General features: G+C 42.3%; 1 protein-coding gene across 1 annotated transcript in view; it reads left to right on the top strand.

Moving 5' to 3' along the window:
• Positions 1-15,076, top strand: part of LOC127008079 (glutamate decarboxylase-like) — a 136,425-nt gene that overhangs the window by 27,943 nt on the left and 93,406 nt on the right. The window contains exon 2 of the mRNA XM_050879633.1: positions 8,381-8,742. Coding sequence (XP_050735590.1) covers positions 8,592-8,742 — 151 coding nt within the window. The 5' untranslated portion in view covers positions 8,381-8,591. The remainder of the gene's footprint in view (positions 1-8,380; positions 8,743-15,076) is intronic.

Here is a 15,076-nt window from a genome sequence, read left to right as displayed (position 1 = left end):
TAAATTTTACTATGGTAAATATTATGTACTATAGTCTGTTCCCTTAAGTCTGACCCAAGCTGACAACATCAACCCAAGCGTGTTCGTAAGCACAGTGCAGATTAGCAGAAAGTGCTGCGTGAGATAAACACAAACAGAGGTTAAAGAAAACTTGGAAGCCATAGCAGTAGCCAATCAGCACTCAGCTTGCAAACACGCTTAGGTTTATGTTGTCAGCTTGGGTCGGACTTAAGTGAACAGACTTTAATAAGCAAGGGTTTAGGGATGATCTGTATGTAACATATTTTGTGGCTGAATCTGGCTTATTTCTTATGATGTTTTTAATTGATTGTAGGGGATGAGACACAATATTAAAATCTAACGCCTTCTGCAAAAACTTATACCCTCTCGTGTTATTTCTTCTGCACAGGTCGTATACGTAAATAAAGGGTTCATCCATATCATGTGATCTTAACTTTTCTTTTAAGAATGAGGTTCTCATCTTACCAACAAAGAATTCAGCTGGTAGAATTCCAGCCTCAACTAGACATAACTTGATGGGGGTGTTTTCTCTTACTCCAAGAAGGCATTTTACTAATTGGTTGTAGAGATTTATAACCTTCCTCGTATTCGTAGTCAGCCAAGCTTCAGAACTGCACAATAACGATGATAACACTGCGGTTTGCAACACTTTCAGTTTATATACAAACGGCATATTCACACACACACACACACGAACAAGTGATGGAATTAATAAGGTAAATATTATATTTCTTTTTACTTTCATCACTTCAGATAACATGACATAGCACGGTCCTTCCATTACTTATTTTAGTTTCCTTACTTTAGTGCATACTTAAAAATGACACACACACACACACACACACACACACACACACACACACACACACACACACACACACACACACACACACACACACACACACACACACACACACACACACACACACACACACACACACACACACACACACACACACACACATAATTGAGTAGAAATAAACAGGTAAACTTTTTCATTATTACGTAACACCACATCATTTTCCCTTAGCACTATTATGACAGCTTTTAACATATAACAAACCCGAAATGACACGCGGCCACACAAATGAAAGAGTACTACAGGAATTTCACGCCATAGACATCGGTGAAATTATGAAGTATAGACACCATGAATAACAACAACAACAACAACAACAACAGCTCTCTCTCACATATTTTGGAGGTGAATTAGAAACAGTTACGACTTGTCTGACCTAATTTATAAATTGAGAGAGAGAGAGAGAGAGAGAGAGAGAGAGAGAGAGAGAGAGAGAGAGAGAGAGAGAGAGAGAGAGAGAGAGAGAAATGATATGGTGAGAAAAAGATGAATAAGTTGATGTAAAATTAAGAGGATGATTTAAGAAGGATAAGGAGTGAGGAAAAGAAAGGGAACGGTGTGTAAGAGGGAAGAAGAGGAGGAAAGAGGAAGAGGAGGGGGAGGAAGAGGAGGAGGTGAGGGTAAGGAGGATGAAGATGAGGTGAGGGAAAGAGGAGGAGGAGAAGGTGAGGGGAAAATTTTTGAGTTTGATGATTACTAATTAAAACGGGAGTGACCTGTGTGTGTGTGTGTGTGTGCGCGAACTACTATACTGTTGTTGCTACTGCTTCAAGCGCGCGCGCACACACACACACACACACACACACACACACACACACACACACTCCTCCAATTGCCACACTGTCTGGACGTCTCTATGTCTGTGTGTGTGTGTGTGTGTGTGTGTGTGTGTGTGTGTGTGTGTGTGTGTGTGTCTCTCTCTCTCTCTCTCTCTCTCTCTCTCTCTCACTCTCTCTTATTTAAGTTCCGAATACAACATAGATGGCTACAGACTCTTCAACAAAGATAGTGTACAACGTAGAGGAGGTGTAGTCGAACTAAATGTCAAAAGATATTTGCATCACACTGACAAAAAACCGGGACACAGAAACGTAGAACATTTGTGCGTGCGAGTAAACATTGCAAAAGTCAATTTAAATATATCTGTCACCTACAGACCTCCTGGCAATCACTCGATGACGACCTTGAAATGTACAGCGTCTTAAGGCAGTCACTTAATAACAGCGACTCACTGATATTAGGAGACTTTAACCTCCCCCATATCGACTGGGCGACACTGTCAGGTACAGAAGGCGAGTCACATAGAATGATCGAATTTCTAGAAGAAAATTATCTAAGCCAAATGGTTTCTGAGCCAACTCGACAAAATAATATACTCGACCTTGTTATAACGACCCAAGATAACCTTGTCAGTAGTGTCACGGTAGGAGAACACCTCGGTTCTTGCGATCATAAATTAGTGCGCGTCAACATTAAAGCTCAATCATCAGTGACTGAAAATAAAGTAAAGGTGCCCAATTTCAAAAGAGCTAACTTCGTAGAAATCCGACAAAAACTAACAGAAATACAACTATCAGATGACGGCAACGTAGAGGAAGCCTGGCTAAGCCTTAAAAATCACTTACTCACTCAGCAGAACACATTCGTCCCCTTGTGCGAGAAGCGAATTAACACTAATAAACGCCCATCGTGGTTTAATAGCGAAATTAAACAATCAGTCAATGAGAGAAAATTGTTTTACAGGTTAAAGAAAGAACAAAGCACGCCCGAGAACATTAGACTTTATAATGATGCCAGGCGACGAGTAAAAAGACTAGTAGGTCAGGCAAAGCGTAGATATGAAGAAAATATTGCAGCTAACTGTAAAAATAACCCGAAATCTTTCTTCAGTTACATAAACAACAGAAAGGCGATCAAAAGTGGTATTGGACCTTTAACAAACAGCGACGGTGCACTAGTGACTGACAGCCAACACATTGCAAACCTCTTAAACAATTACTTTTCCTCGGTGTTTAATACTAACAGTCTTCCTCTCGCTACCACCAACACCAGTACTATTGTAAATCTCGAGCATGCATTGCCTAATTTTGAAATAACAACCGATGAAGTCCTTAAAGCTCTCCATTCACTTAAAACAAATAAAAGTCCTGGACCTGACAAAGTATATCCAACTCTGCTGAAAGAAACGAAGAGCGAAATACTCTCCTCCCTCACAACCGTATTCAATATGTCCTTGCGACAAGGCATCGTCCCTTCAGATTGGAAAAAGGCTAACGTGACACCGATTTTCAAGAAAGGAGACAAAACAGTACCAGGTAATTACAGGCCCATTAGTCTAACTTCGGTTGTAGGTAAGCTACTTGAGGGCATAATTAGAGACAAAATTGTGAGTTACCTTGAAAGCCACTCATTGATTGGGGACTCACAACATGGCTTCCGAAACAAAAGATCCTGCCTATCAAACCTATTAACCTTTTATAACGACCTATTCACTGTTTATGACGTAACCAAATCACTGGACGTAGTCTATCTTGATTTCCAGAAAGCGTTTGATAAAGTCCCGCATCATAAATTACTTTACAAATTAAAGCAAATAGGTATTGACGGTCAAGTAAACCAATGGATCGCGAATTGGTTGAGCAACAGACAACAAAGAGTAGTGATTGACGGATTTAACTCAGAATGGGCGCCTGTCACTAGTGGCGTCCCTCAGGGCTCGGTCCTTGGCCCAGTGCTCTTCATTATTTACATCAACGACGTGGATGTTGGACTCAATAACCGCATTAGTAAATTTGCAGACGACACAAAGATTGGTAACTCGGTTCTCACTGACGAAGACAGGCAAAGCCTCCAAGAGGATTTGCACAAAATTTCAGCTTGGTCGGATAGATGGGAGATGCCCTTTAACGTAAACAAGTGCCAGGTCCTTCAAGTTGGAACGAGGAATAAGAAGTTCGAATACGAAATGCGCGGCGTTAAACTCAAAAGCGTTCAATGCGTCAAAGACTTGGGGGTCAAAATCGCGTCAAACCTCAAATTCTCACAGCAATATTTCGATGCAGCAAATAAAGCGAACAGAATGTTGGGCTTCATTAAAAGAAACTTTGTATTCAAGAATAAAGATGTAATACTCCCGCTCTACAACAGTTTAGTCAGACCCCACTTGGAATATGCGGTACAGTTTTGGTCCCCCCACCATGCAAAGGATATTGCTAAATTAGAAGGTGTTCAGCGTCGGGCAAAGAAAATGATCCCTTCCTTGCGCAACAAATCCTACGAAGAAAGGCTTTCTACCCTTAACATGTTCTCTCTTGAGAAACGTCGCCTCCGAGGAAAACTGATCGAATGTTTTAAAATACTTAATGGTTTCACGAATGTAGACAGATCAACATTGTTTATGATCGATGACAGTCTGCGCACGAGGAACAATGGCGTAAAACTCAGATGTAGACAAGTAAATTCAGACTGCACCAAATTTTTCTTCACCAACGTTGTAGTGCGAGAATGGAATAAGCTTCCACCATCAGTGGTCCAGTGTAACACGATTGACTCCTTCAAAAATAGGCTCGACCGTCACTTCCTTCAACTTAATATCAACTAGAGTAGAAGTGCAACGTTTTGGAGTCTTCTGATTAATGTAAAATCACTTAGGTTTAAGGACAGACCACCAAGTCTGGACCATGGGGTCTGTGTGGTCTGATTTTCTATGTAAATCTATGTAAATCTCTCTCTCTCTCTCTCTCTCGCCGGTATTAATTCAGCACAGGTCTAAAAGCCTTCATATACTCTACCTGCTTTTTTATGAGGAACTGACAATAAGCTCTCTACATATAATTGTCTATCTATCTATCTATCTATCTATCTTCTTTTTTTCCTTCTTTCTTTCTTTCGTTTCTTTTCTTTTTCTTTCTTTCTTTCACTTTTACTCTTTCTTTCCCTCTTTCTCTCTTTCTCTTTCTTTTTATCTATCCTTCCTTCCTTCCTTCCTTCCTTCCTTCCTTCCTTCCACACCAACTTACTTACTCTTTCTTTCTTTCTAATTATCCAACAACGACTATTTGTTTTACCATCACTACTTTTTAGTTTTTATCCCTCTATTTATCTATCAATTCATCCATTCATTTATTCATCTATTTACCCATTAACTTCCTTCACCTCCTTTATTTTTATGACATCCATTTTTCTCTACCTTCCATATTCTCATCCCTCTATCTATATACTAACTCATCCATCCATCCATCTATCCATCCATCTTTCCATTTATTTATTTATTCATTCACCAACCTCCTTCACTCTGGCCCTGCGTGCTCCTTCATATTATTCGTATGGTAAATCTGCTTTATCGAGGCTTTCTAATTAGATTTTGTCCGCGATATTTACGTCGCGACCCGAGAGATGAATTAAGAAAGGAATGGAGGGAAGGATAGGGAGGGAGTGAGGGAAAGATGGAGGAAAGAGAGAGAGAGAGTTGGAGGCTGGAAAAGAGAGCGGTAAGGAAGCAGGGTCGGACGGGAGAGAGGTAGGAGGTGAGAGAGAGAGAGAGGAAGGGAGGGAAAGCACGAGGGTGGATGGAAGGGTAGGGAGGAAGGGAGTGAGGGAGGAAGGGAGGAAGAAGGGGTGAGAGAGAGAGAGAGAGAGAGAGAGAGAGAGAGAGAGAGAGAGAGAGAGAGAGAGAGAGAGAGAGAGAGAGAGAGAGAGAGAGAGAGAGAGAGAGAGAGAGAGAGAGAGAGAGAGAGAGAGAGAGAGAGAGAGAGAGAGAGAGAGAGAGAGAGAGAGAGAGAGTGTACAATATTTTCATACAGTCGTTATTTAAAAGTCTGAAAAGCTGACAACATAAACCCAAGCGTGTTCGTAAGCACAGTGCAGATTAGCAGAAAGTGCTGCGTGAGATAAACACAAACAGAGGTTAAAGAAAACTTGGAAGCCATAGCAGTAGCCAATCAGCACTCGGCTTGCAAACACGCTTAGGTTTATGTTGTCAGCTTGGGTCGGACTTAAGTGAACAGACTTTAGTAAGATGGGGTTTAGGGATGATCTGTATGTAACATATTTTGTGGCTGAATCTGGCTTATTTCTTATGATGTTTTTAATTGATTGTAGGGGATGAGACACAATATTAAAATCTAACGCCTTCTGCAAAAACTTATACCCTCTCGTGTTATTTCTTCTGCACAGGTCGTATACGTAAATAAAGGGTTCATCCATATCATGTGATCTTAACTTTTCTTTTAAGAATGAGGTTCTCTTCTTACCAACAAAGAATTCAGCTGGTAGAATTCCAGCCTCAACTAGACATAACTTGATGGGGGTGTTTTCTCTTACTCCAAGAAGGCATTTTACTAATTGGTTGTAGAGATTTATAACCTTCCTCGTATTCGTAGTCAGCCAAGCTTCAGAACTGCACAATAACGATGATAACACTGCGGGGTGCAACACTTTCAGTTTATATACAAACGGCATATTCACACACACACACACACGAACAAGTGATGGAATTAATAAGGTAAATATTATATTTCTTTTTACTTTCATCACTTCAGATAACATGACATAGCACGGTCCTTCCATTACTTACTTTAGTTTCCTTACTTTAGTGCATACTTAAAAATGACACACACACACACACACACACACACACACACACACACACACACACACACACACACACACACACACACACACACACACACACACACACACACACACATTCCTCCAATTGCCACACTGTCTGGACGTCTTTATGTCTGTCTGTCTGCTCGTGTGTGTGTGTGTGTGTGTGTGTGTGTGTGTGTGTGTGTGTGTGTGTGTGCCCCCTTTCTCTCTCTCTCTCTCTCTCTCTCTCTCTCTCTCTCGACGGTATTAATTCAGCACAGGTCTAAAAGCCTTCATATACTCTACCTGCTTTTTTATTAGGAACTGACAATAAGCTCTCTACATATAATTATCTATCTATCTTTATCTATCTATCTATCTATCTATCTTTTTCTTTTTTTCTTCTTTCTTTCTTTCGTTTCTTTTCTTTTTCTTTCTTTCTTTCACTTTTACTCTTTCTTTCCCTCTTTCTCTCTTTCTTTTTATCTATCCTTCCTTCCTTCCTTCCTTCCTTCCTTACACACCAACTTATTTACTCTTTCTTTCTTTCTAATTATCAAACAACGACTATTTGTCTAACCATCACTGTACTTTTTATCCCTCTATTTATCTATCAATTCATCCATCCATTTATTCATCTATTTACCCATTAACTTCCTTCACCTCCTTTATTTTTATGACATCCATTTTTCTCTACCTTCCATATTCTCATCCCTCTATATACTAACTCATCCATCCATCCATCTATCCATCCATCTTTCCATTTATTTATTTATTTACTCACCAACCTCCTTCACTCTGGCCCTGCGTGCTCCTTCATATTATTCGTATGTATCGTATGTTGGTAAATCTGCTTTATCGAGGCTTTCTAATTAGATTTTGTCCGCGATATTTATGTCGCGACCCGTGAGATGAATTAAGGAAGGAAGGGAAGGAGGGAGAGGGAGGGAGTGAGGGAAAGATGGAGGAAAGAGAGAGAGAGAGTTGGAGGCTGGAAAAGAGAGCGGTAAGGAAGCAGGGTTGGACGGGAGGGAGGTAGGAGGTGAGGGAGAGAGAGGAAGGGAGGGAAAGCATGAGGGTGGATGGAAGGGTAGGGAGGAAGGAGAGAGAGAGAGAGAGAGAGAGAGAGAGAGAGAGAGAGAGAGAGAGAGAGAGAGAGAGAGAGAGAGAGAGAGAGAGAGAGAGAGAGAGAGAGAGAGAGAGAGAGAGAGAGAGAGAGAGAGAGAGAGAGAGAGAGAGAGAGAGAGAGAGAGAGAGAGAGAGAGAGAGAGAGAGAGAGAGAGAGAGAGAGAGAGAGAGAGAGAGAGAGAGAGAGAGAAGGGGAGGGAAGGGGAGGGAAATTGTGGAAAAAAGAGACTGAGGTGGAAAAACCGAAGAGAGAGAGAGAGAGAGAGAGAGAGAGAGAGAGAGAGAGAGAGAGAGAGAGAGAGAGAGAGAGAGAGAGAGAGAGAGAGAGAGAGAGAGAGAGAGAGAGAGACCGACTTGACCTGTGACGTCATACACTGGGGTGACGTAGGCGGTCGTGACGTCATCAGCTGATTTTGTAACTCCGGGGGTGAGGGAGAGGAGGAGGGGGGCGAGGGAAGGGGGCGAGGCAAAGATTGGGAGGAGGGGGAGGGCCGGAAGGCAGGTGAGGAGGGAAGGGAGGGAAGAGAGGAAAAGAGAGGAAGGGTGGTAGGGAGGGAGAGGAAGGGTGAGAGGAAGGGAGGCAAAGGGAGAGACGTGAGGAGGGGAGGATATCAATAGCCAGAGAGCGGGCGGATATGTGTGTGCCAGTGTTTCCCTCCTCCTCCTCCTCCTCCTCCTCCTCCTCCTCCTGGTCCTCGTCTTCGGGAGTGCCACCCCTCCTCGCCGTTCATTGGCCCCGCGTTGGCACTCCCCCGTACTTACATCAGATCACGCCCACAGGATCCAGGCGGGGCCGCTGACAGGCTCGCACTACTGCGAAGCGGGCGCTGATTGGCCACGTGGCGAGGATGCGCACTCCCTATTGGCTGTCGGGCCGCTGGAAGATGGAGGTATAGGAGGGTCGAGGACAGACACTGAGACTCCCACGGCCGCCCACTCTGTGTCGGCCGCCGCTCGCCGTCCGTCGCCCGCCGCCCTCCGCTGCCACACCATGGACATCCGCCTGAGCAGCAACATGACCTCAGCCGGGGCCTCTCCCTGCCTCTCGCCCTCCCACCACCGCCCCGTGTCCCCCGCCCACCGCCCGCCCAAAGAGGAGTATGACCGGCCCGCCAGAGAGATCGAACCCATGATATATACAGGTGAGGTGAACGATGTGTTTGTTTGTGTGTGGGTGTTGGGGGGAAGGAGGAGGGGCCTGTGTCTGTGTGTGTGTGTGTGGGGTTGTCTGTGTGTGTGTGTGTGTGGGGGGGGAGGTCTGTGTGTGTGGTGTGTGTGTAAGTGTGCATGTATGATATTTTTCGTCCTCATTTCCGACAGCACTGATCTGATATCTAAGTTTTTGGCACTACTTTTTTTCTTCCACTATCTGCCTGTCCGTCTTGTCTGTCTGTCTGTCTCTGTCTGTCTGTCTGTCTGTCTCTCCCCCTCCTCTCGTTATATGACATTGGAGGCCTATAGCTTTCTCTCCCTCTATCTGTCTTTGGCACTGTATTCCTCTTTGCTACTGTTTTCTCTTATCTGACACTGTATCCTCGTCTGACAATGTATCCTTGCTTGACACTGTATCCTTGCTTGACACTGTATCCTCGTCTGACACAGTATCCTCGTCTGACACTATCCTCGCCCGACACTGTATCCTCGTCTGACACTGTATCCTCGTCTGACACTGTATCCTCGTCTGACACTGTATCCTCGTCTGACACTGTATCCTCGTCTGACACTGTATCCTCGTCTGACACTGTATCCTCGTCTGACACTATCCTCGCCCGACACTGTATCCTCGTCTGACACTGTATCCTCGTCTGACACTGTATCCTCGTCTGACACTGTATCCTCGTCTGACACTGTATCCTCGTCTGACACTGTATCCTCGTCTGACACTGTATCCTTGCTTGACACTTTTCCCGTACGGCCTGTATTCTATCACTGTAGGCCTATATCTCTTACTTTTTCTGGGTCTGTCCTCGGCACTGGATTAATATCTGGTTTCGTATCCTTCTCTGGAACTATATCTCCTTTCACTTTATCACTATGCGTTTTATTTTCCCATGTATCTTCTATCACTGTCTTTGTCTCTCGAATTGTCTCTCTTAATGGCACTGTATCTCCATTGGTCACTGTTCTTAAGGTATATTTTTGACACCACACTTTCTCTTTCCTCTTTCCCTAGCACTGTATATCTTTAATTGCCTCTTTGTCCCTACTTGTCCACCCTTTCTTCCTTATTGCTCCATTTCCCTCTTCCACTATATATCCGTCTGGCACTGTACCCAACAACACTAATATCTCTGCATTGTATTTCCGCTTCTAATTGTAATTCTTTATTTTAGCACCGTATATATTTTTTTCAGGATATTGTATTCCTCCTGGACGGCAAGAATCCAGGGAGGACAGTAAAAAAGTAATTGAACGGCATTTGACGAAGGCGGAAAACAGTTCAGAAGCCGGCGTGGTTTCCGAGCTGGTAATAAAAGGGAAGGGTAGGAAAAATACGGAAGAGAAAGAAATGGAACGGAATGGAAGGGTACGGAAAGGAAGAAAAGGAGAGGGGAGGGGAAAGGAAGGAAAGAATGTGGAAGAGAAAGTTAAGAAAGCAAAGAAGCGAAAGAAAGTAAAGAATATGGATTGGAGGAAAGGAAATTGAAGAGGGTGGAAGGAAATGGAATCGACAGGAAGGGAAAGGAAAATAAGAATGTGTAAGAGAAAGGAGGGAAAGAATATGGATGAGAAAAAATGAAAGGGGGTGGGAAGAGAAAGGAAGGAAACGTAATGGTAAAGAAACGAATTGAAGTATATATATGGGGAGAGAAAGGAAGGAAAGGGATTGGAAGAGAAAAAAAAAAGACTGGATGATAGCGGAAGGAAAGAGAAGGGGAGACGAGAGAAGGGAAGGAAAGGGTAGGAAACAAAAAGGAATGAAAGAATATGGAAAAGAAAGAAGGGAAAGAGTGAAGAGGAGAGGAGAGAAGGAAAAGAAAGGGTAGGGAACATAAAGGAAGGATTGAATATAAAAAGAAAAAGGTCGGAAATAATGTGGAGGAAAAAAAGAAGGAAAGAGTAAGGAAGAGAAGAGAAGGAAAAGGATATGGAATGAAACAGAAAGGAAGGAAAGAGTGTATGGAACAGAGAGGAAGGAAAAAAAAGGAAAAGAAGGGAAGGAAAAAATATGGAAAAGAAAGAAAGGGGAGGAAAGAAAAGGAAAAGAAAGAAAGGAAAAAACATGGGAGAGAAAGAAAGGAGAGGAAAGAAAAGGAAAAGAAAGGAAGGAATAAACATTGAAGAGAAAGAAAGGGGAGGAAAGAAAAGGAAAAGAAAGGAAGGAAAAAACATGGAAGAGAAAGAAAGGGGAGGAAAGAAAAGGAAAAAGAAAGAAAGGAAAAAACATGGAAGAGAAAGAAAAGGAAAAGAAAGGAAGGAAAAAACATGGAAGAGAAAGAAAGGAGAGGAGAGAAAGGGAAAAGAAAGAAAGGAAAAAACATGGAAGAAAAAGAAAGGGGAGGAAAGAAAAGGAAAAGAAAGGAAGGAAAAAACATGGAAGAGAAAGAAAGGGGAGGAAAGAAAAGGAAAAAACATGGAAGAGAAAGAAAGGGGAGGAAAGAAAAGGAAAAGAAAGGAAGAGAAAGAAAGGAGAAGAAAGAAGAGGAAGAGAAAGGAAGGAAAAGACATGGAAGAGAAAGAAAGGGGAGGAAGGAAAAGGAAAAAGAAAGAAAGGAAAAAACATGGAAGATAAAGAAAGGAGAGGAGAGAAAGGGAAAAGAAAGAAAGGAAAAAAACATGGAAGAAAAAGAAAGGGGAGGAAAGAAAAGGAAAAGAAAGGAAAAGTAAGAAAACGCGTCACTCTGTACTTATCCGACGTTGACTCAAATTGCTAATACTCTGTGGCACTGTTCAGATTCCTTTCACTGCCAGGCCATCCTTTTCCACCATTCTACATCCACCTCAGTTCCTTTCTCTTTACAGGCACAAAATTTTTCACCGGTAGTAACTCACGAGCGCACTAATTTTCACTGTTAACTTCTTTTCCTGACACCAACCTATTACTTCCTAACCTATTAACCTAACCTATCTTTTCCTTTCTTTCTCTTTCATCCCTTTTACCTCTTTTCTCTTCCTCGGATTTTCTTTCCATTCTTTTCTAATTTTTCCGTTCCTTTTCTCCATTTTCCTTCCTCTACTTCATTTCCCTTCCCTCCCATCCCCTTTCCTTCCTTTTTCCTTCCTCTCTGTAATACACAAACGCACTTTACTTCACTGTCAATATCTTCCCCTGGCTCTGTAATTTACTATAGCACATTGTTTAGCACCGCCATTAGTCTTCCCATGGCATTTTAGTATCGCAATGGCACTGTTTTTCACTGTTACTGTCTCTTATCGTCCTTGTAACTCGTTAGTATTTCATCACTGTAATTTTGTTGTCGCCTTGCTTGTCACTGGAGCTTTCTATATATGGCATCACACGTATTCTACTTCCACTGTATTTCATCTTCACTGTAACTCACTATCACACAAAACTTTCAGCACCCCATTTCTTTTCTCGGCACTGTATTCCACTTCTACTGTTTTCCACCTTATTTTCCACTTTCACTGTATCTGTTTCAATTTTACAGTAACTCGCAGTCTCAAAACACTTCACAGCCCGCTTTTTTTCTTTGCACTGTACTCCATTATCACTGAAGCTCACATTCCAGCCTATTTCACAATCCCTTTCTTTTCTCGGCACTGTATTTCACTTCCATTGTTTTCCACCTTATTTTCCACTTTCACTGAAGCTCACATCCCAATCTATTTCACAATCCCTTTCTTTTCTCGGCACTGTATTCCACTTCCATTGTTTTCCACCTTATATTCCACTTTCACTGTATGTATTTCAATTTCACTGTAACTCTCAGTCTCATTACACTTCACAGCCCGTTTTTTTTTTCTTTGCACTATACTTCATTATCACAGAAGCTCACATCCTAATCTATTTCACAATCCCTTTCTTTTTCTCGGGACTATATTTACTCGTAATTTTCACTGCAATTCCTCATCACTGTAACTCACAATCACAACACATTTCACACCCATTTTCTTCCCTCGGCACTATATACCTTACAGTGCCATCACACAACACTGGCACTATACCCCATGAAGACCCTCTAACGTATGGCACTCCCGTTTGCAGTGTCGCCCGCATATATCACTAGCGCTGGAGGCACGATGTTGTATTCACATTATTTCAGTCACACGTAGCTCATTGCTTTCACTCTTTTATGCGATGACACGCTAACCTTGACGTCACTGTGGTTGGTAATATAAGACACTTTCACTTCTCACATGAGCTATTTTTAAAGGCCAAAGAGGAGGTCAGTCGGGTTCTAATGAGTGTTTCTTTAGGTTCATGATACAGCAGAGGGGTCAAACTACCACCAGGGTCATAAAACTACTACTGAAAATGCCCACGACTCCTACGAAAGCCTTGTCAAATGTGTGTTCTTGGGCGGCGAAATGTCTTATAAAACGACCCTGTACAGTGTATCTCATTGACATTGTTTATTTCTTGATTCCGCCGAAACACAACGTAAAATAAGGGTTATACCAACATTACAGTACGATGGATTTATATACATATTTTCTTTTCGTTAGTGTTAATCGTTCATTATAACCGCTTTGACATATTGAACGCTATTATAATATCGACAACGAATTCCGTATATTTGTACCTAACCCAACCTAAATGTCTTAACACACTGGACGCTGTTAAATCTCAGCAACGAGCTCTGTACCATCATACCTAACCCGAAAATACGTTTATACATATTTTCTTTTCGTTAGTGTATAAATCGTTCATAACTGCTTTGACAAATTGAACGTTATTATAATATCGACAACGAATTCCCTATATTTGTACCTAACCCAACCTAAATGTCTTAACACACTGGACGCTGTTAAATCTCAGCAACGAGCTCTGTACCATCATACCTAACCCGAAAATACGTTTATACATATTTTCTTTTAGAACATAAGAACATAAGAACGTAAGGAGTCTGCAAGAGGCGGTCGTGTAAATAATTTTGGCACAGTCTCACCCATCGGACGCCTTTCTAGTGACTCGGCAGCGAACACTACAGCCTGATGCTCCCTGGAATGACCGTGGCACTCATGTGATGGCCGGCTGGGATCTGCCACGGCGCTGCTGGACGCATTGATTTTCCGTGTCACCATTGCATAACAGAGATAAATATCGCTTCGTCACTGTTCTGGTCCTGGCACTGTCTGAAGGCACTGGTTTTTGCCCACGTTTATTTATTGTTATGTAGTTCAATGTGGCACTTTAGTTTAACTCCAAATACTCTGTGATATACTTTGGCACTGTATATAGTTTTGTCATGGGAATTGTCCAACGACCTAATTCACTGTTTGGGGCAACGAAATGCACCGTATCACCGTTTAGTTCACTTCATTATTCTCTAACAGTACCACAGTGACGTATTTTGACACCATTACAGTAACATGACACCATTCTTCCCCCGTCAGTCACTACAATCACAAAAGCAGACCGACTTATTGATGGCACCCTGATTCGTGGTTACCATTTTTCACTGCAGCCCCTGGCAACTGCGTGTAGCCTTGTTCTCATTCACGTCACCGTCAGTCACTGCTGGTAAGTGTAAAGTTGGGGGCCACTTGTCACCGCCGGTCACTGCAGACAAACAAATAATTTCGGAATGGTCGTTTTTAGTGATATTCCTACTTCCAACATCACTCAGGCAGTCACTTTCAGTCACTGCTTTCACGTGGCATATAACCCACTGCCAGCGTTACTCATGCAGCCAGCCAGTCACTGTTGTGCATGGAATTCGCGATTGCGTTAAATAACACAATCGCATGCAGTGTCAACATTATTCATGCATTCATCGTTATTAAATGTATTCAAGTAGGTTCAGACGGAATAGTTACACTAACAACGTTAAATAACACAATCGCAGTGTCAGAATTAATCAATCCATTCATCTTTATTCACTGTATATTTATTTAAGTAGATTCAGACGGTGTAGTTATACAGCTAACGTTATTCATACTCCTTCCCTGTTATTCCACTGCTTCATCTTCCATTCACTGATGCTGTGGCAATAAGGGAAATTTCATATACAGGCAGCGCCGTCTTCGGCCACCAAAGAAGGTTATAAAAGGGGTTGATTAAGGCAATGCTACCTTGCCTGGTTTTGTTTCATATACCCGATGCAAGACAGTCGGAGGTTGATATAGGAAGTCAGTATACTAGAAACAGTTTATATGTAAGCAAGTCACACCAATCACTGGCATGGATCAGACGTTATCATTAGTTCAATGGAATCACATTTGACTTCGATCAGGAGGCAGCCACTTCGTTACTTTACTCCCTCAATGTGTCTAACGGGGTTGCTATATAAATTTGTTGTTATGGTAAAAGATCTGTTAGCGTTGTGGTGATGGTGATGTGGCGTGATGGAG

This window comes from Eriocheir sinensis, chromosome 37, assembly GCF_024679095.1.
Source record: "Eriocheir sinensis breed Jianghai 21 chromosome 37, ASM2467909v1, whole genome shotgun sequence".
NCBI lineage: Eukaryota > Metazoa > Arthropoda > Malacostraca > Decapoda > Varunidae > Eriocheir > Eriocheir sinensis.
This window is presented reverse-complemented; position numbering and strand designations above follow the sequence as displayed.